We start from the raw sequence: 23,038 nt of genomic DNA on the forward strand, positions 1-23,038 counted from the left end.
GTCCCTCCCTAAACATGCTCCCTCTGGCTCAGCTGGGACCAGTACCAAGAAGCAAGCTGTCTCCCAGCCCATCACTGGTGGGTGGCTGCCCAAAGACCCTGCTCACCTGTGACAATGGTTCTCCTCACCTTGCTCCTCTTAAGACTGTTTCCAGGCCACACCCTTTCATAAGGAAACCCTCACAGATAACCTCACCCAGACCTAGTGTGCTACACAAGAGGGACCCCGGAAGTCAGCCTGGACCCCTTCCTGTCCACCCTATCCCCCACCCGACTGCCTCACCGCAAGCTCCAGAGGAAGAGAAACACACTCAGCCTCTCATCTCTTCCCAAGAGCCCAGCGCAGGCCCTACTCACTGCGGGTGGAAGGGGCCTGTTGATGAGGAAACCAAGCAACCATGGGGGCACCTTAAGGTCAGTCTTCTGGGGCCTCTCTTGGCTTCTCCATGCACCATCAGGCCCCATTTGGGAATGTAACCAAACCAACAAGCCCCTGGGCCCTGGGTTTCCCTTACAACCCTCACCACTAGCCCAGCCAAAGTCACGAGACCCAGCCCGGGTGGCACAGGAAGTGGGACTACAGACACCCCATCCCTTCTCCATCCTCCAGGCACACTTGGATGGAGCCCCAAGGGTATGTGACATGGCTCTGAAGCTGTGTTGGGGCCACTCATTCGAGGGAGTCCACGTGTGATTGGAGGAGATGAAAGTTCCTCAGAGCAACTGGGCTCTTTTATCTTTCTTTCATTTTTTAACAAAGCAATACGAATATGTTTTAAAAGTCAAATGCTACTCCAAAGCCAGTCACTAACCAGCTGTACCCTATGCCTTGTCTGGCGTGGGACTACTACACAGGTGTACACATTGTCCTCAAATGCTGGATCCTTCCCTCCCTGTTCTTATTGCATAAGGAGGCATCAAACGTGAAAGCTCCATGTGCAAGGACAGAGCTGGCTGCTTGATGACCATCCTGGGGGTCCCCCACTATTTGGAGTCCCCTCCATCCTGAAGATCCTGAAGAGTGAGGTCTTTTCTCTTGGTCATTCAGTTTTTCCAGAAGAATCTGCCAATTTCCTAAATAGGGGATGAAATCTGGTCGCTGGGATTCTGGGCCCAGGATGGAGAAAGTGGCTTGGCTCTCACCATCTCTACAGGCATCCACTTGATTTCTATCTTGCCAATGTCTCTGTACCCCTACTCTCTGCTGTGCCCACTGCCCAAAGCCCACAACTCCCCCAGTTCACTTCTGTAGAGGATGCACATTCCTGCACTGCCTGGGAAGCAGAAGGGATCTGGCATTTCCAGACTTGGAGGAGATTCTGCTGCATTTAACCTCCAGCAAGCCCTTGGGTCTCTAATTCTGGCTTTCTGGCCTCTTCAGCTTGTTGTCTTCCTCCCCCTTCAGATTTTTTCTGCTAGATTATTGACCTCCTTCGTCTGTATTGTCTTTTTGAAAATATTTTTGGTATTCTCATCTGCTCTTTCCTCTTCTGTTCTCATGCCCTTGTGGACCTACACCATAGTTCAGGCATGAAGGGAGATAGCTGTGACCTCAGCCATACTTTCTAGCTAAAGGGCTCTGGTCAGTTTTCTAAGTTGTTATATTGCTTTGAAGTTTCTTAACTTCTCTGGGCATGAGTAACCACCTTTTAAAGCCAAGAATGATAACTTTTGGCAACTTCAAGATCGCAGACTGCTCAATGACCCAACTGCCTAGGTGTGTGGTGTAGCCAGGATTCAGCTCTGTCTTTGGAACAGCAACTTCTCACTCATTATGGAACAAGGCTTAGGAAATGGCAGCATAAGGCGAAGTTGCTGCACTAATGTTTGATGATGCTGCTGAAAGGAGGCCCTAAAAAGAGGGAAGGAAAGCATGTGCACTCTGCCCCAGCGCTAGGTGAGTCACTTCCCTCCTGTAGCCTCAGCTTCTACATCCTTCCGTTAAGAAGAAATCCTATATGCAGGCTCTAAGGACCAAGAGAGTCTTCTCGATGATGAATGGAGAATGGTGAGTGGAAGTGGATGACAGATGGGGAGTGGAAGTGAATGGAGGTAAATGGAGGTGGATGGTGGTAGATGGGAAATGGAGGTAAATAAAAGTGAGTGGAGGTGGGGAGAGTGGGTGGCTCCGTCGTTAAGTCTCTGCCTTCAGCTCAGGTCATCATCTCAGGGTCCTGGGCTCGAGCCCCACACCAGGCTCCCTGCTCAGCAGGAAGCCTGCTTCTCCCTCTCCCACTCCCCCTGCTTGTGCTCCCTCTCTCGCTGTCTCTCTCTGTGTCAAATAAATAAATCTTTAAAAAAAAAAAAGTGAGTGGAGGTGGATAGTGGTGGATGGTGAGTGGAGGTGAACGATGTGTATCGAATGGAGGTGGATGGTGGGTGGGAAAGGAGGTGGGTGGAGAATGGAGGGGAGCGGCAGATGATGAATGGAGTCTGGGAAGCTCTTTCCCATCTCTGAGCAAATGGAAGACTTTTTCACATTGGTATAATTCTCATATCCACTTTCAAAAGATTTTTTTCTCCATACCATTGGAAAGAGTAGGAATTTGAGGTTGGCTCTCAGATAGCATCCCACTCCTGGAAGATAAGTTCCAAAATAAGTAATCCCCAGAACTTAGCTCTAACCCCTAAATTTAGGTCCTAGGGACCTATCTGGTTGTTACCTTCCAGAATATAAAGAGAGTAGGTGGCTCCCAGAGTGAGGTCCTTAAAGCCTCAGCACCACCCAGGATCTTGTGAAGGAAGCAGATTTTAGGTCCCACCCCAAATCTACTGAATCTGGACTTCCAGAGGTGGGGTCCATTGATTTAGGGAGCCCTCCAGGACATCGCGATGCCCACCCAAGTTCAGAACCACTGTTCTCTAACACTCACACAAATCGTAGAGATCTTGTCAAAATCCAGGTTCTGAGGCCTAAGGCCCTGCGATTCTCACACGCTCCCAGGTGATGCTGATGCTGCTGGCCCAAGGACTTCACTCTGACTCGGAAGGCTCTCAAAAATATAATCTGAGCCATGGATTGAATTATATATTTTCTGGAAGCCACATTTTTAGAAAGTAAAAGGAGAGGGTGCCAGTGTGGCTCCCTCGTTAAGTGTCTGCCTTTGGCTTAGGTCAGGACCCCAGGTCCTGGGATCAAGCTCTGCCTCAGGCTTCCTGCTCACCGGAGAGCTGCTTCTCCCTCTTCTTCTGCTGCTCCCCTTTCCCCTTCTGTTTATGATCTGTCTCTCTCTCAAAAAAATAAATGAAATCTTTGAAAGAAAGGAAGAAGAAAGAAAGAAAGTCAACACTAGAAGTGGTTTATGAGGTGAAGAAAAAAACATATTGAAAATTAGAAATTATAACCAAGTAATGATGACACACAAGCTTAGAAACTATCAGATCCACCAAGGAAGTATTTAAAGGGAAATTTATAATTTTAAATGCATGTATTAAAATACAAGGAAGATTGAAGGATCATGAAACAAGAACCCAGCTCCAGACATTATTAAAGGAATAACAGGCTAAAACTCCAAAACCATAGATGGAAGAAAATGATTTTTAAAAACATGTTCATTTGGGGAAATAAGTAAAATTGAACCTCTACCTCACACTGTACATAAAAATGAATTCCAGGTGGATTAAGTACTTAAATGGTGAAGTGAAATTTTTAGTAGAAAATATAAGTAAACATCTTTCTGAATTTACAGTAGGAAAAGATTTTTTTTAATAGGAGACATCAAGTACTGGCATTAAAATTATGATAAATTTGACCATATCAAACTAAGAATTTATGTTCAATTAACACCTTAAAGAAAGAGCAAAGACAAGTTACACACTGGGAGAGCATATTTGCAACATGGAAAACCTACACCAGATTAGTATCAAGAACCCCTACAGATCAATGAGCAGGACAAACAACCCCATAAAAATGAACAGGAGAAAATGAAGAAGAAAACAGATACTGAGAAATCTACAATAGCATTTGTGAATCAATGATCAAGGGAAAAGCAAATTAAGATTAGGAGGAGAACAGTGCCTGGCTGGCTCAGTTCAAAAGGCATGTGACTCTTGATCTCAGGATTGTGAGTTTGAGCCCCATGTGGGATGTAGAGATTATGTAATAAAACTTAAAAAGAAAGATTAGGGGGAGATTTTACTCATTTGACCCACAAAAACTATGAAGTCAATAGCATCAGCTGTTGAATATGAATCAACAGGATTTGTTATCATTTGCTTGAAGGGGTGATTTTTTTGGAACAACGGGTATAATTGCATTCCTGGTTATGTCCAGTAAAATATGTCCCAGAGATGGTCTTACTCATGGAATACCAGGGAGCATATATCAGAATGCTGATAACGCAAAAACATGGAAAGTACCGAATGCTTTTCAAGAAGTGAATAAATAGATAACTTACAGAATATTCACCAAATGGCGTGTCATACAATTGTGAAAATGGAAGAAGTAGAGCTACATGCAGCAACATGAATGAGACACAGCAGCGTGGTACTGACTTTACAAAACAAGTCCTGGGGGCACCTGGGTGGCTCAGTCGTTTAAGCATCCAACTCTTTTTTTAAATATTTTTAAAAGATTATTTATTTATTTATTTGACAGAGAGAAATCACAAGTAGGCAGAGAGGCAGGCAGAGAGAGAGAGAGAGAGGAGGAAGCAGGCTCCCCACTGGACAGAGAGCCCGATGCGGGACTCGATCCCAGGACCCTGAGATCATGACCTGAGCCGAAGGCAGCGGCTTAACCCACTGAGCCCACCCAGGCACCCTAAGCATCCAACTCTTGATTTTGGCTCAGGTCATGATCTCAGGGTCGGAGATGGAGCCCCATGTTGGGCTCCACACCGAGTGTGAAACCTACTTAAGATTCTCTCTCCCTCCCCCTCTGCCCCTTCCCCTCACCCCCACCACTTGTTCACACTCTGTCTCTGAATAAACAGCTCTCAGAATATCATGTAGTACACAATGCCCTTTATTATATTAAGAATACTGAAAAATAAACAATGTACATTCAGAAATACCCACAAATACAGAAGCAAGGAAATAAAAAGCACAAGATTCAGAACAGTGATAGTTGGAGGAGAAAGCTGAGGGAAGGGGGAGGAATGAATGGGTAGATGTGAACGGTTGTGGGTTGTCCTTTCTCTCATGTTGAACAGTGGGCTCCCACGTGGTTATTGTTACATACATGAGCCAATAAAATGGGCCATGACAGCATAATGATGAGAATCCTGAGCCAAGAATTCTCGCTTATCCCATTCTGAGCACCTGAGGTCCGTTAGAAAGTTAATAACATAGTAATCAAAGAAATAATAGAGAGAATGACAAAACCTAAAAGCTGGTTCTTTGAAGAGACTCATAAAAGACAAATCTCCAGCATGATAGTGAGAAAAAAGAAGGAAAAAACACAAAAACAATCTTGGAAACATAAAGGAACAAAATTACAGACACAGTCAAAATTGAAATAACCATCTGAAAATAAGATAAGTAAGTTTATGCCAATAAATTAGAAAACCTGGATAAAATGAAGCATTTTCTACAGAAATATAAGGAAAGTCATACACCAGATTCATTTATGAACACAGACTATAAAAATAACACTAAATGAATGAAAACGCAGAATAGATTCATATCTATTTCTTTAAGTAGAATTAGTAGTTAAAACTCCTCCATAAATACAGATACATGAAGTGAAACAGGTGGGTTCTTTCGAAATTTCTAGGCACAGATAACTTTATGCAAATTTCTCCAAAATGCTGGAAGAGCAGGAAAACTCTCCTAACTCAACATATGTTCTAAACAAGGATAGTATACAAAAGGGGTGCCTGAGGGGCTCAGTCAGTTAAGTGTCTTCCTTTGTCTCAGGTCATGATCCCAGGGTCCTGGGATCCAGCCCCGTGCATTGGGCCCCCTGCTCAGTGGGGAGCCTGCTTCTCCCTCTTCCTGCTGCTCTACCTGCTTGTGCGCGCTCTCTCTCTCTCTCTCTCTGTCAAATAAATAAACAAAATCTTCAAAAAGAAAAAAAACAGTATGCAAAAGGAAAGTCATACTCCAGATTCATTTATGAACACAGATGCAACTACCCTCGATAAAGCAGAGGCAAATGGAATCTAACAGTATATTCAAAAATAGTAGCAAAGTAGGATTCATCACATGAAAAGATCAAAGAAAGAAATAAAATCATCATCACCTCAATAGATGTAGAAAGAGCATTTGATAACATTTAACACCATTTTTTATTATGATTCTTAGTAAAATCAGTGAAGGAAATTTCCTTAGTCAGCTACCAGAACCTAAAGCAAAAACCATACATAATATTACTACCTTTTAAACAAGGATTAAGAATTTTCTGCTAAGGAGAAAGTAAGAGAACTTAAAGGATAGAACTAATAGGTCTATGTTCATCATCAGTAGCCATCAGGGAGGTTCAAATCAAAACCACATTGAGATACCACCTTATACCAGTTAGAATGGCCAAAATTAACAAGACAGTAAACAACGTGTGTTGGAGAGGATGTGGAGAAAAGGGAACCCTCTTACACTGTTGGTGGGAATGCAAGTTGGTGCAGCCTCTTTGGAGAACAGTGTGGAGATTTCTTAAGAAATTAAAAATAGAGCATCCCCATGACTCTGCAATCGCACTAGTGGGTATTTAGCCCAAAGATACAGATGTCGTGAAAAGAAGGGCCATCTGTACCCCAATGTTCACAGCAGCAATGGCCACAGTCGCCAAACTGTGGAAAGAACCAAGATGCCCTTCAACGGACGATTGGATAAGGAAGATGTGGTCCATACACACTTTGGGGTATTATGCCTCCATCAGAAAGGATGAATACCCAAATTTGTATCAACATGAACGGGACTGGAAGAGATTATGCTGAGTAAAATAAGTCAAGCAGAGAGAGTCAATTATCATATGGTTTCGCTTATTTGTAGAGCATAAGAAATAACATGGAGGACATGGAGAGATGGAGAGAAGTGAGTTGGGGGAAATCGGAGTGGGGAGAAGAACCATGAGAGACTGTGGACTCTGAAAAACAATCTGAGGGTTTTAGAGGGGCGGGGGGTGAGAGGTTGGGTGAGCCTGGTGGTGGGTACTAAAGAGGGCACATATTGTATGGAACACTGGGTGGGGTATATAAACAATGAATTCTGGAACACTGAAAAGAAATTTTAAAAATAAATAAAAATTAAAAAAAAAAAAAGAACTAATAGGTCTAATCAGAGGATTTAATCACCTGACAAATACATTAACAGGTAACAAGAAATGTAAATTGTTAAAAGGTATGAATCCCAATAGCAACAAAATCTGTAGATATCTTTAACTAAATCTAATAAAAGATGTGTACGAATTTTTATTGTTAAAAGTACAAAACTTCATAGTAGGATATAAAGGACCTATAAAAATGGAGTTTGAATAGACTATTCAAATCATAAATATAGCACTTCTCCCTAAAATAATCTATGAATTCCGTGCAATTCTAATTTAAAAACAAACAAGATTTTTCATAGAACCTGAAAAGCTGATCTTAAAGCTCCAATGAGGGAAAAAAAGAAAAGCCAAGCCTGTTCTTAAGACTGAGATAATAGGGCGCCTGGGTGGCTCAGTTGGTTGAGGGACTGCCTTCAGCTCAGGTCAAGATCCTGGACTTCCAGGACCGAGTCCTGCATCGGGCTCCCAGCTCCTTGGGGAGTCTGTTTCTCCCTCTGACCTTCTCCTCTCTCATGCTCTCTCTCACTCATCCTCTCTCAAATAAATAAAAAAATCTTAAAAAAAAAAAAAGACTGAGATGATAGACTCTCCACTTCACATGTCAAATCTTATCATAATACCACAGAAATTGAAACAATATGATAAATATAAATGTCATATATATAAAATCATATACACACACATTGCGTGTGTGTGGGGGGCACAAAACTTGTTGTCTGACAGAGGTAAAATTGTAAGTCAGAGAAGAAATAAATAAATAGTGCTGGGTCAATCAGCTATCTATATGGGAAAAGATAAAATTAGATTCCTAGTTCACATCCTCCACAAAAACAGATTCCTCACATACTGAAAACATGAATATGAAAAATAAAACTTTAAAGGAAACACAGACGATCTTTATGAGACTGGGGAGAGGGAATGATTTCATAAACATAGCACAATACGCTCAAACCATAAATAAAGAGACCGAGGGCTGAAAACTTCTCTGATAAGAGATAAGTTATACAAAGTAAAAACACAAGCTACTCAGAGACAACTTTTGCAACATACAGATAAAAGACTGATATCTAGACTGTGTAAGTCATAAAATCAGTAAAAAAAAAAAATTGGGGGGAGGATGATAGAAATAAGCAAATGATACAAGCAGGCAATTCACAGAAAAGGAACATGATGAACAGCCTTTTGAGCAAATAAAAAAATGTCCAACTTTTCTAATAATCGGAGAAATGAAAATAAAACAATCAGATACAATTTCACTATCTACCCATTTAAAATACATTTTAAATATGTATTCCACTTGACAAGATGAATTCAATGAACATAGGTAAATGTCCACAAACGTAAGGTTTTCACCAACAACTCATTCATAGTAATTCACAACAAAATCCACAACAAAATCATTCATAGTAATTCAACTGCTTTTGCATTTGGCAGTAATGCCAGACAAGTGAATTGGCTGGTGACTAGCAAAAATGACCCCAAGGCCACATAATCATGAGTCTTAGCAACAGAGAAACCCTGAGCACCCAGGTCAGGGCAGGAGGTTGGAGCTGGCCCCATGTGATATTATTTGCCTAACTTTCACTTAGGTCTTTGCTACAACAAATGAAATGTATGTCCTTTAAGTTACCAGAGAAGAAGAGAACAGAACAAATATTAGTTATCACCATTCTGTAACGATGAAATGAAGATATTTCCTGAATGTATAATTAAAAGGAAAAAAGTCTTTAAAAAGAATATTTATCATTTCTATGTGTTCATCATAAAGCTCTATTTCTGAATCTTTTAATGTTTTAATATCAAAGTAAAAACAAATAAATACTTTTTTGAATGTATAAACGTTCTCAAAATCTAACAAGTATTGGTAAGGGTGTAGCTCTCATAAACTGTTGGCAGGAAAGTAAATCAGTATGTTTACAGAGAGCAATTTGTTAGTTCCCAAGATAAGCTAAAAATGTAACCCCACAGCCAGATGCCTGTCAGAGAGAGGCCCTTGCCTTGTGCACAAGGAATCTGGAACAGAGCTATTCACAATATTATTCCTAATAATAGCAAAAATGTCTATCTGTAAGGAATTCGATCACAAGAGATATTATACAGCAGTCAAAATGAACAACCAAAATAATACATTATATGTTAATTTAAAAAAGGTATTGTGGTATAAAAATTTTTTAAAAATGAACAACCAAGAGCAATGCATTACCAACAAGAAACGTTATCTCAAGAGCATACGGTATGTTAAAAAGTAAGTTGCAAAAAATATGCACAGAATGACACTATTCTGTTTAATTTTTTTTCTAAAAATTACTCTATTTAGCATATGGCTAGGTATAGAGTCAAGGAATAAAATGCCTAGAATAATATATGCCAACTTTAGAAGATCAACGTATGTCAACATTAGGTAGCTAGTTACCTCAGGGAGAGGAAGCGAAAAGGAATGGAGATGTTTGGTTCATTTTGTCACTATTATTTCTTTAAGAAAATAGATCAGAAAAAAATTTTGCATAACCTTCATATTTTGAAAGTGGGTCAAAATATCATTTAATTCTGCTCTCATGAAAGAGCATAACTTAAACGGCACTTCATTGAAAACTAGTAACTTAGAAATAGGTGAAATTCAGGGGCCAAAAGCACCTTACAAATGAAGATTTATCCTCAGGAATGAGAAGCTTGAGGGTGGGAGACTGAAATGGCTGAAGAAAGAGATGAGCAGGAAGGCGGGGAGTTACAGGCCTGGAGAGACGGGGAAACAGTTAGAAACCTTACTAAAATATTACGTTCCTGCCTTGACATCTCAGGGTGTTTGAGGTTCCAAGAGGTGGTTATTAAATGAAGGAGGGCACCTCTTTTTAAATGCAAATTAAAAGTATTCTAAAATGTAACTATTATAGAAGTAGGGCTAATGAAAAAGAATTTTAAACCCACTTTGTCCTCTTAAAGGCAGAACAGTTGTTTACATCTTTCCCTGTTCCTTTGTATCTTTACAAGATACAAACTCATTTTACACAGTGTACAATCCTGCATCCTGGTTTCTTAACAGTAAAATGTGTTGTCCCACGGAGGGTGCCGCACGGGGGCGATGTGGGGGGGGGTGCTCTGTGTGCTGCTGGTGTCTCCCAGGGTTTATATTTTCCACCCCTGGATGCCCCAGAGCTCATTCCCTCCCACAGCACCAGCAGCCTGTCCAACCCTAGTGCAGCTTTACAAAGCTGTTTTCCCAGTTTCATTGGTTTTAAACTGGAGCTTTGGTTATTTTGATTACTGATTATGAGCCACTAAAAACCAAAAGGAGATGAGACGGGAACGTGAGAGCATGGGGAAGGAATGGGTGAAGAGAGGGAGAGCAGGTGCTTCAAATTTAAAGTAAAACTTCGTCTTGTGAGATAAGCCAGGAAAGGCTCCCAGGAGCCAGGGAAACCTGGGGCACCTAGGTCCCTTTCAGGGAGATCTTCTCCCACTCCAGGGTGTTAAGGACTCCTGCCATAGAAGCACCCCTCTCTGGCCCAGGGAGGGGGAAGAGAGGGGATGCAGATTAAGTGAATAGCAACAGTTGCAAATGTACAACTTCCTTCCCCAACCCCTTGTCACCCTCCCCCACCCCCCAGGCAGAGGGTTAAACTCTATTTTCCTAGTTTGCATCACTGTGGTCTAGGTTACCGGAGACTGTGGACTATGCCCCTCTCCAGGCCTCCTCCCTCTGCCTGCCCGGTGGGAGTCCCCATGCTGAGGGGGAGTGGCCTGGTCTGCCCTGATTGCTGAGAAAAACAAAAAGAAAGCACATTGGTAGACGTCCTCCTGTCATACCTACAAGGTTAAGGGCACCAAATTCACTGTCCAAAAGAAAATGATAAACGGCGGTGGCCAATAATCAGATACACAGTTTCTCAAACCAGGGTACAGGTTAAAGTGCTGTCCTATCTCCTGCTCCAAAGAAGCAGAGGGTTCTAACAAGCAACTTAGCAGTTCTTGACGGGAACAATACGGATGAGACTGTAGTCAGTTGCAGAGATGCCTTTGTCTTAAACTCGGGGCTATCCGAAGCAATAAGCTAAATTTTAGAAGCTGGGGTCTAGCCTTTTCTTCAAATCCGAAATCCACAACACAGGTAAAGGAAATATGCAGAACAAAGGTTATCTGATCTGAAATCTGAAAACACAAAAGAGGAAATACGCAAAACATAAGGTTGGGTGCAAAGGGTCTGCGGCACTCTTGCTGGGTTGGTCTTGCTAAGGAACACAAGAACTAAGTGGCCACAGGACTACGAAGAATTTCTTCTGTTAAGATGGACTGAGATTACGATGCTGTTACATGCTTCACCTCCAAAATTTCATTTCTTTACTGAAAAATATTTTCCATTTAATCTCGGACTACTTGCTCCGCAAAATGAAATTTTTATTCTCCTGAAATAAAAATTTCAAAATTATATTCCATTAATTTGAGGGTGAAAACATATCCAATCAACTAAGAATATTAGTGATGTTCTTCGCCTGTCGTTCCTTTGTTTGCATTCACTTCATACACTTGTGCCAATGCAGGTATAAAATGTCCCCTTGGTGTGACTGGATCATCAGGAGGTTACCTTCCCGGCCCTCTCTGCATAAATGACGTTCCCAGAGATTTAACAGCAGAGGACACTGAATGCGAAAGTGAAACTCTACTTCTAAAAAAACCTTTCCCACTTGGGCAGTAAATTAAGATTCAGATAAAAAATATGTTCTAAAATTACTCTCATGAATTAAGTGTTAATACATTTAGGTTAAAGAAGTTAAATGAGAGCCATTATATGAAGACTGATCAAATGGTAGACTGAGCATAAATGCTTGACACCCCTTCCAGACAAAATATATATACACATATAAAAACCGTCGTATATAGTTGTAGGATATATATACATAATCAGTATCAGTAAGTGTTGGAAGATGAATAAAGGAGGGCCACTGTGAATCAGAAATCATGAAGCATCCCTGAAGGGAAGACCCCACGGGACGAGAAGGCAAGCTTGGATGGAGAGGTGGTGGCTGCCACGGTGGCAGTTGCTGGGTGTTGAGCCCAGAGGCAGCAGGAGGTCATCGTCTTAGGATCAGCCAGAGGTGGGGCCTTCCCTCCCCCGCCTTTGTCCACTGTCATTGCAGCCATGTGGGCAGGCACTTGGACAGGGCTTTGCCATGCCCTCTGCTAGAAGCAGTGAGGAGAAATGGGGTGCCCTCACACACCTGAGACTTGCTTTGGAACTCTCACCCCCACAGCAGAGCCCAGGTCCCTCCCTCTCCAGGCAGGTTCAGATCAACAAGAGCATCTCTGAGCAGAACCACAGAGGAGCTCACACATATCCATGCAAACATAACTAAGAATCAATCGTCAAAGAGGGAAACCAACATCACAAAAAGGAAGTACGGAAACAACCAGCTGCAGCACTGGAGTTCCCGGAAATGAACTGACTAGAGGAAATGAAAGGAGGTATTAAAGGTAATGAACACACCTGAGGGACGAGAAATCCTACCACACCCCTGACAAAGGAACAGACTATTAGGAAAGAAGGACCAATGACAAGTCTTAGAGACGAACAATATATTGTGAAATTAGAAGAATCACAGGAAGGCATAGACAGAGGAACAGAATGGACACTGTTGAAAAATCAATTCAATGAGCCTAAGGATCAAGCTGAAGCATTCACCCAAAGGCACCAAACCCAGAGCTTTACAAGCATTCTGTCAAAGGTTCACATAACTCCCATATGGTACTAAATCATCTTAGAACAAGGTGAGAAATGTCCCAGCTCATTTTCCAAAAGTAGAATGATGCCCCCCATACACATACACAGAGCACATCAAAAAATGAGAGAAAAAAAAATCTATAGAGCAAATTCTTTTATAAACCAAAGGGTTAAAATAAAAATATTAGCCAGCTGAAGCCAGCAATATATTAAAAGCAAAATATATCGTGACCCAATAGGGATCTCCCACCTCCAACCCAGTAATGAGAACATCCCAGGAATGACTGAATGAGTTGACTCAATAAAAACTAGATCTACTATACCAAACCAATTCAGAACATTAGCAGATTAAAGATTATCTTTAATCTTTAATTAAAGTTATCATCTTAGTAAATGCAGAAAATGCAAATGAAAAATTAAACATTTGTTCTTAATAAAAAATAATTTTCAAGCTAGGAACAGGAATAAAAATTCTTAACTCATTAAAAAGTATCAACCAGGGTGCCTGGGTGGCTCAGTAGGTTAAGCCTCTACCTTCAGCACAGGTCAGGAGCCCAGAGTCCTGGGATTGAGCCCTGTGTTGGGCTCTCTGCTTGGCAGGGAGCCTGCTTCTCCCTCTCCCATTTGGGCTTTCTCTCTCTCTCAAATAAATAAATAAAATCTTAATAAAAATAAAAGCTATCAACCGAAACAGTGCAAATATACTTGACACATGGGAAGTATCCTTGATTCAAGTAGGAACAAGACATAGGTGGCCACACTATTCACCATTCCTGGCTAGCAGAACTAGTAAGTAAGAAAAAAAAAAAAAAGGAGGTAATAGTATTGAAAAGCAAGATACAACCCTGACATTATTTGTAGATGGTATTTAGAGTACCTAGAATATATAATCAGCTGTAAATTAGTAAAATATATCAGCAAGATTGCTAGATACACACCAATATGTAAAATCAACAGAATTCTTATGAACTACAAAACGTCTTTTCTTTTCTTTTTTTTTTTTAAAGATTTTATTTATTTATTTGACAGAGAGAGACCACAAGCAGGCAGAGAGGCAGGCAGAGAGAGAGAGGAGGAAGCAGGCTCCCTGCTGAGCAGAGAGCCCAATGCGGGACTCGATCCCAGGACCCCGAGATCATGACCTGAGCCGAAGGCAGCGGCTTAACCCACTGAGCCACCCAGGCGCCCCAAAACGTCTTTTCTTAATGTCATTTACTATAGCAACGAAAACCATAGGATAATCAGGCATAAATGTAAGATGTGTATGACCTTAGTATAAGTGAAAGATAATAGTGCAATTATGACTTCATAAATGTGTTAAAAATGGAGAAATATCTCCCATTCATAGATAAGAAACTCGAGATCATAAACAGTCCTCCCCAAATAATCTGTATAAATCATTACAATTTTGATAACAAGAATCTAAATGTGGCAACCTGATCCTCAAGTTTACATGGAGTCATGAACTACGGCATCTTTGGAAGATGAGAGGAATCATTCTACCATATGATAAACAATTCTAAGGCTACAATGAATAAAACAGTGGGTTATTAGCAAAGGTAGCTAAGTGGACCAATTTAACAGAATACAGAGCCCAGAAATATTCCCATAATTATATGAAAATTTGATATAATCATAGAGATAGCTTCACAAATCAGAGGGAAAGAATGGGCTTTTTTTTTTTTTAGAGGTGTTAGGAAAAGTAAATATGAATTTACAAGAAAATTTATGAGAAAGTAATCATGACCTCAGATTAGGAAAGGGACTTTTACATAAGGAAACAAAAAAAGGGGAAAGACTGAATTTTACTATACTTACATTTAAAACTTCTGTATGATAAATGACATCATATGCAAAGTAGATACATGGATGTTCTAATTCTCCACATTTTTATGTAAGAAAGATCCCCAACCAAAACTAAAAAACCTTTAAGACCTAAGAATAAGCCTAATATGAAATGTGGCAAGAACTTTATGAAGAAAGTTATTAAAATTTTATCCAAGAATATAAAATACTTTAACTAAGAAAATGAGACCTATCATGATCCTAATGGGAAAAACTATATTAATTTGAAGAAGTCTATTATCGTCAAATCAATGAATACACTAATGCAATCTCAATCAAAAGAGCAACACAATCTTAGTGACGTAATAAACTGATTCTAAGATTTACCTGGAACAGGAAATACACAAGACAGGGGGGGGCAGAGGACCAGAAGGACTAGGAACTTGCCTGTAGATAGCAAAACATAGTACAAAGTCAACAGTGAAGAGTGTGGTTGGCAGAACAGACATCTGGATCCATTGGTCCAGGAATAAGACAACTTAGCATACCATAAACTTGGCATTTCAGATGGGTAGAAAGAATGAGCAGAGAAAAGAATGAAGAATGCAAAATTTCAATAGTAATTGGGGGTGATCACCTTTTCATTTTTGTTTGGGGGGAGGAACCCTATAAGATTTATAACCAATTGTAAAACTAGACAAATGTGATGTGAGCAGGGAATACTCAAGATCTACAAATGGTCAACAAACATGGAAATGTTTGGTTGTCTAAGTAATCAGGGTAACTGAAGTTCAAACAAGGTATTTTCAACCATAAGATTGGTTAAGAACAAAACAAAACCAAAAACTTCCCAAGACTGATTGGTGCTAAGGTTGTGGAGAATGGGTCCTCTTATGGGGGTATAAATGGAAGGAAGCAGTTTCACTACATCAATTGAAACTAAAAATCTGGGGCGCCTGGGTGGCTCAGTGGGTTGAGCCTCTGCCTTGGGCGCCTTGGGCTCAGGTCATGTCAGGGTCCTGGGATGGAGCCCTCTTCTCTCTCTGACTGCCTCTCGGCCTACTTGTGATCTCTCTCTCTCCGTCAAATACATTTAAAGGAAAAAAAAAAAAACACCTAAAAATATCATTCTTTTCAATTACGTGGAATTTAAGAAACAAAACAGATGAAATAGGGGAAGGCAAGGAAAAATAAGGCAAAAACAGGAGGAGGCAAACCATAAGAGACTTAACAAGAGGGAACAAACTGATGAGTGCTGGCGAGGAGGGGCGCGGGAGGATGGGTAACTGGGTGATGGGTATTAAGGAGGACACTTGAAGTAACGGGCAAAGCTGGGTATTATATGCAAATGATGAATCACTGATTTCTACCTCTGAAACTAATGAGACAGTATATGTTAATTAAATTGAATTTAAATTAAAAAAATTTTTTTAAATTTAAAAATCTATGTCATTTTTAATCCAGCAGTTCCATGAAGGTAGAGCTATTAATTGCAAGGAAGAAAAGATGTCTTGCATGTAACATTAAATGAAAAGTTAGCTGCAAAGCAGTAAGGATGACGGGCGCCTGGGTGGCTCAGTGGGTTAAAGCCTCTGCCTTCGGTTCGGGTCATGATCCCAGGGTCCTGGGATAGAGACCGCATCAGGCTCTCTGCTCAGCGGGGAGCCTGCTTCCTCCTCTCTCTCTCTCTCTCTCTCTCTGCCTGCATCTCTGCCTACTTGTGATCTCTGTCCATCAAATAAATAAATACAAAAATTTAAAAAAAGACAAAAAAAAAGCAGTAAGGATGATATAATCTCATCTACGCTAAATCACACCTATAAAACTAAGCTGGTTCTATAATAAAGAGACTCCAAAAGACAGTGGTTTAAGTAAGTCAGCAATTTATTTTGTTCTCAAGTAACAGGTGGAAGGAAAGCAGTTCAAGGCTGGCAGGCCAGCTTCTCCAGCCTCAACACACAAGCTCCACAGCTCCCATATCACTGCTTAAGGTCCCCCAGAATCTCAGCCAGAAGAATATATACCCAATCCCTTATTTAAGGGCCCAATCAGGAAGTTCCATTCACATCCCACTGCCCAGTCACGGGGCCACAATTTAACTGCAAGGGAGGTGGGGAAGCCAAGTCGTCAGCAAAGCAGCCAGGTGTCCTGGCAAAACTCCAGAAATTCGTCAGTAAAGGAAGGGGAAAACACATGACAGCAGCCTTCTCTGCCACATGTATTTGCAAATACATGGAAAAACAACTTGGAATAAATAGACACTAATTGTCTGAAATTGTTTTAACGGTGATAGTACGTTTATGTAGAACTAGGAAGTTTTAAAATTTCACAAAATTTAAAAATCCTTTATTGTTGCTTGATACCAATATAACACATTAAATACATTAAATCTGTCTACATCGTACGAAGCTTTTTAAGTTCCAAAAAGTAGATTCTATCTAAACGAATAAGTTACTCTCTATTGTTAAAAACATTACACTTAGAGTATCTTCCTCTAAGCCCCTCCACCTGGGAGGCCTGATGACCATGCTTATAGATGTCCACACTAAGACACGGGCAGAATGGCAACCTGCCCAAGGTCCCCGCATGCTGGTGGCAGAGCTAAGAACGAGAGTGAGGACCACCCTGCTTTTACTGCATAACTTTTTGATGGCATTTTCTATTTGATGAGAAGGTTACAACTTCTCTCACTCTGGGTGAGCACCTGGGTGGCTCAGTCGGTGAAACACCTGCCTTCGGCTCAGGTCATGATCCCAGGGTACTGGGCAGGTTGTGGTCCCAGAGTCCTGGATCCAGCCCTGCAATGAGCTCCTTGCTCAGTGGGGAGTCTTCCTCTCCCTCTCCCCTGCTCATGCTCTCAATCTCTCTCAAATAAATAAATAACATCCTTTAAAAAAAAAAAAAGATAAACCTCTCACTCAGTAGAGTTCAGATTTCAGAAAGAAAGAGAAAATGAACTGCATTCAATCTGACAATAAGGGGGAAGCTGTTTCCTTACAGGCTAATGATTACAAAAATAAAAATAAAAAAAGAACTTCCCAGAAACAAAAGTCATGAGTTTTGACTCCCTTCTGAGCCAAATTCTCAAGTTTAAGATTTATTGAGCTGTTTAAAAATCCTTTCTATGACTTCCAGATAATGACAGGAGACCGAAGAAAATAATAGAATCTTCTTCCGCTAATACATAAATCACTCTAAAAACAGAGTAAGATGAATAAGCCAGAATGTTTTTAAAGAGCAGCAGAAAATCCTGGTGGGAATCATGACTCTAGGACATCTCCTCGCTACCTCTAGGATTCTTTGGCCCGAGCTATTTAACAAAATCTCCGGAACGGCGGGGTAAAACGCAAATCCTCCAACCAGAGCTGTGTGGAGCCCAGCACAGGCTCTTCCCCACTCCCAAACCCAAACCCCTTCTGTCTGGGTCACGGGCAAGGGCATACAGATATGGACGGAGCTCCTTACGTGCAATATAAACAAGGTGTCAAGAAACGGCATGGGAGGAAGACGAGCAGGATACACGATACGGAGAAAGCAGAGAGGAAAAACCGCCTGCCACAGAGAACACGCCCAAGAAAGAACTCCACTGTGACAGCGCGAGAAATTTAAGTAATGTAATGAATTTAAGAAAACAAGACTTCAGGGCGGAGACGATAAAACAACAGAGAGAGGGAAACAAGAAAATCGAAGCTAAGAAAACAAACTGAGGATCGAAACAACACCATCACAGAACTATAAATGCATAAGCAACAGCCAGAAAACAGCTGAAAACCAAACGTCTAGAACAGGAGCATCGCAGGGAAGGCAAAGAACAAAGAGAGGTGGACACAACTGGATAGAAGATAATACGTAAGGAGAGTGATGGTGTCCGATACAAAGTAATCAGCATCCTTAGAGAAGCAAACAGTAAATAAAATAAAAAAATGCTCCAAGTCCCTTCCCAGCACATAAGCAGAGAGAGGGGGCCACAACAGTGGTCACGACATGGTAACGGTGGCACACTGGCTGTGGTCCGGAGTGACGTTTGGATGCCTGTGTGTTTTTATTTGACTCACTTTTGATTCTGCTTAAGATTTGTGTATTTAAGATAATATATTTTATTTTCCTAAAACCAACAGTCCCCACAGAGGGGAAAAAGACGTCCTTTGCTTTAAGTTAAGCCAATGTAAGCGGAGTACACTACAACCTTCTGCAAGGACAGGCCCCATTATTTATTACTGAGCTATTTCATGCTTTACTAGTGAAAATACCTGCCGATTTACAGTACCTTAAAAGGAAGACTGTTTAAAGGCAATTAATATATTCAAAAGACAATAAGTCTCATTTGTTTATGGGTGGCAAATGATAAATTTAAACATTTAAAAGCTATGCACCAAAAATAAATATCTGTTATCAGATATTGGTGAGCTAATTTATTGAATAGGTCTGACTGAATGTAAGACGTGTTTTTAGCACCAATAAAATGAATTCTTGAGATTTCTTGTCTACAAACATCTAAATGAGTAGTAACGGGCTCTCTGATGGCATCTTTCGGGTGAACAAACAAATGTGATCCAAGCATTAACTGTTAGGTCCCTGATTTTGTAACATAATTCATAGTGCCAAAATAAAAATATCAACCCAAGTATTTTTAAAACTTAAGTTTTAGAGATGAATTTCTTCTTCCTTAAAGTTTTAAATTATGAGGTAGATATCAAAGTAAACATCAGACACAGCCAACTTCTGTTGACGAACATGATTATTAATCATAGGATTAATAATCGGAAATTCCCACTAGGAAATTGAAAGTTTAAAAAGTAATGTTGATCAGCAGTATTCTGGCTTAAGTTTCCAAATTCCTTCACCATTAGAAGTTCTATGAAAAGTGCAAAGATTTCGCAACAGTTCTCGGAAGACACAAGACTGTGAGGCTGATAACTTGGATTCGAACTCCTGCAGTATCTCGCGAGTGCTGGCCTGGCCATCCACGTGGGCCTGAAAAGCGATGAAGTTTCTCATGTCCACCAGCAGGTCATCGTGTTCGGTGGTGGAGGGTGGTGGCGCAGATGCCTCGTGGTGTGTATTTTCACTTTCCAGCCGCTCTGGCAGAATCAGGTGGTTCCTAGCTCTCATTTTAGCCAACAGTGAAGACGAAGAGAGGGCCGCGGGTGAAGACTCTGCATCTTCCATTTTCCCACTGAAGTGCTCGGAAGCATTATCCTTCCCATCCTTTCTCGTGACACCGTCCTGGAGAAAGAACACCACTGCAGTGATGCGCCAGCTTCTAGCTCCTGGTCCCACTACTTCCCCAAAGGCCCTGAGGAGCCACAGACCATAGAGGAACACTCGAGCCCCAGGCAATGAGGCTGACAGCAAAGAATGAGAGAGCATCAAACAGAAAGGGAGGGGCGAGAGACAAGCACCAAAATCCACCCAACATTAAAGAACGTTTCTGGAAAAAACCCAAATCCCCCAAACTACACTTTTCACTTCATCATCATTCTGTGCGGTGAGAGGAGGGAGGGGAGGTTGGGGGCACCGAGCCTCCCTTTGGCGGGAAAGCCAGTTCCAGGAGGCGCGGGTTCTGCAGGCTTCTCCTGCAGGCTTCTCCTGCTCTTACTCCCAAATCCACCCTGACCAAGGCACTGAGGGACAAGGAGCTGTTACACAGCTGCGCTTCCTTCTCCTCACTTTTCAGTCTTTGGACTCTTTCCCTCTTTGCGCCTCATGTGAGTTGCCCTAGAACAACACAAATCTAACTTCTTTCCACATCCCTACGGCCAAAAGAACCTAATATGGGAAGTCAAAGAAGGTTTGCTATTCCAAGTGTGTTCAAGTTAATCTAGAATAGGAGTCTCAACTTGGGAGTCTTCAACTTTTATCAGCAACATAGCCCTTGACTAGAAAAGACCAGAGAGAGCACTGAATGACGGGGTTTGGTCTAATCTTTACTCAGTGAAGCACTCAAGGCATCCGGGGGTTACGGGACCGGGAGAGACGGTTGCAAGGCTCCAGCAGCCAGTACGTTACACACAACATTCAAAGGGCTCTTCTCCACCCTCGTTTTAGAGCGTGGTACTCTCTCGAGCGGGTACCTCACCCCTGGATGGGGCAGGCGGAATGGGCAGCAACTCACACATCACCTATCCCCTGTGTTAATTTTCTCAGGCCCAAACAGATTCTGCTATAGATTTGAGGTTAATACTTGGTCTTTTACAAAGTTGGCTGGTCCTTTTAGCTTCAAATGTAAGTGCTTCATTCTTCGGAGCCTACAACACACACACAGGTGTCATTACGCAAGTGTTCTTCCTCACATCTGACTCAGGTGAAGTTTTCATGGCAACGCAGCCACGTAAGTCTCGGACAAGAGAAGCAGCTAGGCCATCGTATTACCTGGCATTTCTCCTTTGAGCCTGTTGGAGAAGGGTGCTGCACAGAGATGTTGGAATTCCTTTTCTGACCAAATCTACTCCTAAACAAGGAAAAGAATCACAGTAGATAAAACGTTTGCTTTTGTGACTTAGACATGAAAATGCCCTTTTGACAACTTAATCTTTTCCTGGAAAAGTTTTCTTCTGCAAGGTTATTCTTTCATAGCCACTATGCTCATCCCCTTTAATTTTTCTACTTTACCCTCCTAGGAAGTAACTGCTGCATTTCAAGTAAGAACCACTCAATATCTTGTTCAACACAGGATGGAGACTATCCTCAGATTCTAGGTAGGAAGATTATTCTCAACGAATCTACCGAATAGCACAATGGTTACTGACTGCTGAACACTGGCTAACCATCTCATTAAAGTGTAACTGCTATTCTGTTATCTTATTCTTAACATCATCTCTTAAACAAAACAGACCATGTCTCCTTTCCCTGAAACTCAGCTTTGGAAAGCAGGGGACAATGTAAGGCAAAATGTAAGATGATATGTCGTTCCCCGTGTCCTCCAAATCTGGATGACCCCACTCACTGCTCCCTGAGCAATTTTCTACCGCGCCTGCTCTGGCTGTACTCCTAGCCTAGGTGGTCTGGCCTCCTCACGTGCATGGAAGGTAGTCATCTCTTACTTGATTCCTGCTGGCGCACCAGAAATGCCCCGGTGGCCCGTCCAGGTGGGAACACCAGACGCTGCCCCCAGACACCGCTGGCGAGAGAGCCTCAGCGCTTTCAGGGCGTCCTGGGCTACCCGGTTGGCCTCTGCCTCCACCAGCACGTAATCTGGACTGGCTCCGTCCATGATGGCATCGTGTTTCATCACACTGTGCACTCCGACTAGCATAAACAAAGGGAACAGTGACATGTTTCAGTTTGTACACAGTCACATTTTTTCCCTCTGTATAGTCTAGTATGTTGTAGGTAGAGAAAAAACAGTGAACACTTTCAGCTATTTGCCGAGGTGATTCTCATGACCCAGGGACTTTACAAATGCCACTGCCACTCACCTCCATCACCACCCTACAAGGTAGGGACCAGTCGCTATCCCTGCTTTGTAATAACCAAAGTATAATGCCTTTGTCACAACTTCAACATCCCTGCTAGCTGGAAAATTTTAAAGCCTCCTATTAATCAATCAATTCTTTATCGAAAGGAAAAATATAAAAATATAAACCAGAATTATGGAATTTTTAAAAAGTAATGATCATGAAAGTGCTACTTATCAGCAGAACTTAATGTAGGCACCAGTGGAAAATTCACAGCCTTAAATATTTATATATCAATAGAAATGAAAGAATAAAAACAAGTGAATTAAATTTCCAAGTCAAGGGCGCCTGGGTGGCTCAGTGGGTTAAGCCGCTGCCTTTGGCTCAGGTCATGATCTCAGGGTCCTGGGATCGAGTCCCACATCGGGCTCTCTGCTCGGCGGGAAGCCTGCTTCCTCCTCTCTCTCTCTCTCTGCCTGCTTGTGATCTCTCTCTGTCAAATAAATAAATAAAACCTTCAAAAAAAAAAAAAAATTTCCAAGTCAAAGAGTCTTATAAAAGTTCAGCCAAAAAAACCCTCACCAAAACACAACAAAAACAAAAGCACAAGACAGAAAGTAATAAAGATAAAAGCAAAAACTAATGAGGTAGAAAACAACCATAGACCTAATTAATAAACTAAAATGCTGGTTTATGTTTAAAAAAAAAAAAATCACAAAATAGTCAAACCACTAGCTTAACCCGACCAAAAAAGGGGTGGAAGAAATATACAAAATTAGAAATGACAAGGGAGAAACTATCTTGAGACAGGAAGAAATTTTTAAAAAATTATTACAAGAATATTTTCAACGCCTCTGAGCAAATAAACTTGAAAATTAGGCAAAAGAGATCATTTCCTAGAAAAACAGACCAGGAATTATAGAAAAAAAAACAGAAA

At 41.4% G+C, this 23,038-nt stretch overlaps 1 protein-coding gene across 2 annotated transcripts in view; it reads right to left on the reverse strand.

The window, feature by feature from the left end:
• Window positions 1–18,777: 18,777 nt before the first annotated feature.
• ERCC6 (ERCC excision repair 6, chromatin remodeling factor) overlaps window positions 18,778–23,038 on the reverse strand; it is a 71,697-nt gene continuing 67,436 nt past the window's right edge. For both annotated transcript variants that reach the window (XM_044240008.1, XM_044240007.1), the window contains 3 exons: window positions 21,748–21,952; window positions 21,077–21,155; window positions 18,778–19,930 (listed from right to left, as the gene is read on the reverse strand). In XM_044240008.1, coding sequence (XP_044095943.1) covers window positions 19,511–19,930; window positions 21,077–21,155; window positions 21,748–21,952 — 704 coding nt within the window. In that variant the 3' untranslated portion in view covers window positions 18,778–19,510. The remainder of the gene's footprint in view (window positions 19,931–21,076; window positions 21,156–21,747; window positions 21,953–23,038) is intronic.

This window comes from Neovison vison, chromosome 2 (assembly GCF_020171115.1).
Source record: "Neovison vison isolate M4711 chromosome 2, ASM_NN_V1, whole genome shotgun sequence".
Lineage (NCBI taxonomy): Eukaryota > Metazoa > Chordata > Mammalia > Carnivora > Mustelidae > Neogale > Neogale vison.